Source organism: Solanum tuberosum, unplaced genomic scaffold (genome assembly GCF_000226075.1).
Source record: "Solanum tuberosum cultivar DM 1-3 516 R44 unplaced genomic scaffold, SolTub_3.0 scf00175, whole genome shotgun sequence".
Taxonomy (NCBI): Eukaryota; Viridiplantae; Streptophyta; class Magnoliopsida; order Solanales; family Solanaceae; genus Solanum; species Solanum tuberosum.
Genome location: NW_006239098.1, coordinates 1174636 through 1179341, shown reverse-complemented (window position 1 = coordinate 1179341; position 4706 = coordinate 1174636). Strand labels below are relative to the sequence as shown.

Sequence of the window (4706 nt, the reverse complement as noted above, 5' to 3'; positions counted from 1 at the left end):
ATACTACATAGGCTTATCAAACAGCGCTTTTTAGCTTTCTTCAGGATTTGGCCTGAACTGTTCAACATATTCCTGCGCATTACATACACGTTCGCCACATTGTTCTCAACTCTTCTCACCTCATGGGAGACACAATCTACCTTTAGCTAGGAGCCTCTATTCCTTCTGCCCAGCTCCCCGAAAACAACGTTCGACTTGCATGTGTTAAGCATATAACTAGTGTTCCTTCTGAGCCAGGATCAAACTCTTCTTTTGAGTATGATTGGGCCCTGCAGTGGTAGAACCTGGTTAACCGGGCGTACTATTTCCCAACCTTCTCTGAACTTTTCTTCTTTTATGAATTTTTCTTAAGTAGAGGTTCTTTACAGGTGACCCAGTTGATTCGGCCCCCACTATCCTTAAGAATAAAATAAGATCTCTTGCTTTGCCCACAAGCCCTACTAGTATAGCAAGTCTGGTTGTTGGTGTGTTGTTCGTTCTAGCGGTAGTCTCCAAGCGCGATTCTGATTCTCAATTTGGTTTTATGTTCTGGAATGAATCTGTTCTAAAGAAAGACCTGCCTATACTGAAGAGGCGCTCATTCATGGTAATGTATGGTGGTATCAGTCGAGGCAAGCACAACACTCATTCCCGCAGCCCTTGTTGCAGCTGATAGACTCAAAAGTAAGGGCACGAAAAGCTGTCTTAAACAAAAAACCTTCCAAATGGAATAAGCTACTATAACTTTCTTTGTCATCAAAGGAAAATGGAATCGTTCCTTAGTTCAGGATCTCCCTACTCGTATGTAGGAGGAACTACTGCCTTCCTTCTAATCGGTTCGAAGAGAAAAGGAAATGAAACAATAAAGTTCACTTTCATTGGTGCTTCCCCCTACACGTATATTGGGGCGAGAGCGGGCGCTAACTTCCTAAACATGATTTTCTATGAGGTTGAGGCTGGATCAAAAAAAGAAAGATAAGGAAAGTGTACAAGATTCAAATCGGGCCACATTTTGTTAAGTTGTGGCTAAAAATAAGCCTTGGTGATATATCTTCCTTCTCTTAGGCCCCTAGACCATGATGTATTAGATCCCCATGAATGAGGAAAGGTATTTTCAACTAAGGTCTTAAATTCCAACCCGACGATGAATCTTCTTCCACTCCCCAACCTCTAAGGAGTCGTAGAGCAATGTCTTTATTGGCAGTTGCGCAATCTTCTATTGAAGCTACTTCTGCGGATTACGACAGCACCCAACCTTTGATCAAGGCTCTCACTCGCTCAAGACGTCGATGCGCCACCGGGTTGACCCTTTTCTTACCAGCATGGTGAAGTTTATAGCTAGTCAAAAAAGTGATAAGAAGGTCTAATCATGCTACTTCAGTTGTATGCTTAACACATGCAAGTTGATCAGTTCGCCCTTCAGAAATAGGCTAAGAAAGTCATCAGTTCGAATTTGAGGAAGGGCTTTTTTTTTCCGGTATGCCGCTCCTCCAGCAAGGTGCGAGAGAAAATACCGGTTTATTAATCTATTTATTTTGATTCTTATTTTATTTAGCATCTCTTTATTTATATTTTTTCTAAGGAACTATTTGCTACCCCATTTAGGGATTTTGTGTTCTCAGTTTCTCTCTGGGATTTTGGTTTTTAGTGTCGGGGGATCACTTCCTCTTCCGGGCCCTTCCAGGCAAGCAAGTAGGGCAGATTTTGAAGAGGATCATTTTGGGATTGATGTCCTCTTGGAATCATGGGAAAAGTCTACGTAAATGGGCACGTCGGTGGATCAGCCAGAACCAGAACCAGAACCAGGACATGTGCCGCCTGCTATTCAAGTAGTTCCCCGTGGGAACGAAGCTGGTCCATCGAATCAGCCCCCACGAGTGGTCCCCTATCTGTATCAACAGGATGAAGTGATAGAGAGGGATTCCGTTCAGTCTATCCAGCAGAGGCTCCTAGCAAAATACTCGTATACTCCCCCTATCGGGATCATGTACCTAGCCAAAATAAAGGCAAAAGACCTATTCGAGCTGAAGGTCCAGATTCTAAGGATCATGGCGGTCCTTGATCTAATGGGGGATTGGCTAGGACGGGGAGCTTGGGCCCTCGGGAATATACGTACCACCACGGGAGAGCATTCCTTAGATAAAATCCATACCCTTCTTTCAGATCTCAAATCGAGGGGAATCAATTTCGAGTGCTTCTCTCCATTAAAAGGGAAGGTACCCCTGCGAAGGGGTTGGGACGAGCACTTTACCACATAGTGGAGTGGATAGCTAGGACTACTAAAAATGGAGATCGTGTAGAACAACAATCCTATATTTGATGTCGATTCATCCACACTTCCATTCCTTGTAGAGGAAGGCAAAATCTTTGCTGGCTGGGAGTTGTGTGAGCGGTAACGTCCACGTACGGCTCCGTGAGAAGGGCGATGGAAAGTAATGGCCTTGTTGTACCTCACTATCGTCTTCAATGGGGTCTGCTCTTTCTTTTTTGGGAGAGTATGCCAATATGATCTTAATGAGGTGCCGGGCTTTGCATCTGACATTCGTTGGGCTTCTCTCTTCGGGAGCCTACGCCCCAGCCTTTTTGTGCAATAAACCCCTCCGGACGAAGAATAGTGGTAGGTGGTCCTACGGAGCTTTCAGAAAAAGGGTAACCATATGTGTAAGAACAACAATGTACTGCAGTGAACCATCAGACGACCTATCTAAGATTAGGGGGGATCCTCAATACTGGTGACCCTTTCACTCTTCCACGGACTGATACATGTACCGAATGCTCATAAGGGAAAGTTGACTCCTGGGTCTAGAACGTGGGGGGTTGTTCCGAGAAATCCTTTTTCTCTCGTCCACTCAGGGAAGTGCGAGCACACCTGCGCGATTTACAGGTGACGATTACAAGAATGGAGGGGAAGTTAACAGTACCTGATGACATTCAGGGATGGATGTAGACCCATCAGGCAGGGATAATCATTCTGGTCCTGGTAGAAGTGGCGACCATTCCCAAGAACGAAAAAGAGTGTGCTGAGGGAAGCCATATTAGTCACCGAAACGATTGCAGGAGTGCTCTTTTTTTATCAATAGAGGGAGCAAAAAATGGGCATTGCTCCCCTTTACAATATGAAGAAAGAAAAAAGGGTCAAAGTTTAGACCGCTCACAGTAGTTCTACTTATAGAAAGGATCATGAAAGAGGAGACAACCCATTTATGATTCCAGCCGAGAAGACTAGTAAAAGGAAGGATCAAGAATGTTATATATTTGAGGAGCTAGATTAGTTGGTGATGAACAAGTAAGAATTGCCTCAACCAAAATTGATATAATTGGCCATAAAAAGCCATTCATGTTCCTTATCGATTAGGTATCAGTGGAAATATAAAGATAAAAGAATTAACTAAGTATCAAATCGACCAAATTGAACAAATGATAGGTCAAGATCATGTTGTTCATTGGGAATTGAAGAGGGGAGAACGAGCAAACATCGAACGATTAATTTTGATTTCTTGTTATTATGAAATTCGTCATCAAGATAGATCGCCCATACGCGGTCAACGAACCCATACTAATGCTAGGACTTGTAGCAAGCTAATTCAGAAATGAAAGAAGTCTATCGAAAGCCCTTGGTACTTATCTGATCAATCACACTGATAGCTTCAATATTTCACTGAAATTTATGTGAATGATCGTGACAGCTCTTCAAATCCTATTCAGTCTGATTAGATATGTCACTGAAACAAAGTGATTCCGCTCTGTCACTCTTTTCTTTTCGGATTCCAAGGATAAGCCGGCCGATCCTAACATCATTTATGAGGAGCCGGACGACCAAGCCTCCTCCTCAGATAAAGATGTCTCTGACGCTACTCTACTGGCAAGAAGAAATTTTTCTGTTGTGATTTGTTTGGCGGGTTCGGTCAGGAGGGAAAAAAGAGAGATGCTTTCTGTTAGTCAAAAGCAGATATTGCCCCCCATGCTCCCACGGTCCGCTTACTGAGGAATAGAAAGGATGGACCCGGGGCCAGAGCAAGTTGGGTTGGGTTATAGAGCCATAAGCGCGGTGGGTGTTGACAGAGGACGTGCTCGTACGGTTCATAGAAGGATATGAAAAGTACTTATTTGTTGGGAACTTTTACTCCTCTATATTCAAAATATGCCTCTGTAGGAGCATTACGATCTGCAGCTCAAATGGTCACTTATGAAGTCTCTATTGGTCTTGTTCTTATTGTGCGCCTTGTGAGCGCGTTTGGATCCGCGAAGGAAATCACTCGGATGTTCCCCTAACCCAACCCAGGAACAGAACGGAGGAAACCGCAGCATGGGGAATGTCCGCGTCTCGTCGGAAGGCTCATTTTTTGTTGTGGGTCATAAGGCGGGCAACTTTATCTGATCAAGGGTCAGGGCACAAGGGTCCTGGTACTATCCAGGTGCGAAGAACCCCAGAGATGACTACAATGAGCAGAAAGCTCACTCACGGGCCTAAACAACGAAAAAATACTCGAACGTGAGAGCAAGGGATCACCCAACGAATGGACAAGCTCAAAGGGGGTAGGGAGGCAAGAACCATGCTTTGAGAGACCTAACCCAATCCGGTCCGAATCTTTTCTGAACTGCGAGAATAACTGACTAAGCCGTGCCATAAGGGGTCATTCACCAAACACGACGGGGCCAAGCCTTTTGGTTGTTTAAGTAGGTTGGGTGATAGATCGGCCATAGGAGTACTCCAGGATATAAACCAG

General features: G+C 44.4%; 1 protein-coding gene across 1 annotated transcript; it reads left to right on the top strand.

Moving 5' to 3' along the window:
• Window positions 1-1742: 1742 nt before the first annotated feature.
• Window positions 1743-2415, top strand: LOC107061854 (uncharacterized mitochondrial protein AtMg01010). Its single transcript, XM_015311768.1, has 2 exons — window positions 1743-2195; window positions 2332-2415. Exons 1-2 carry the CDS (start codon window positions 1743-1745, stop codon window positions 2413-2415), a joined length of 537 nt encoding a protein of 178 aa, XP_015167254.1.
• Window positions 2416-4706: the final 2291 nt, after the last annotated feature.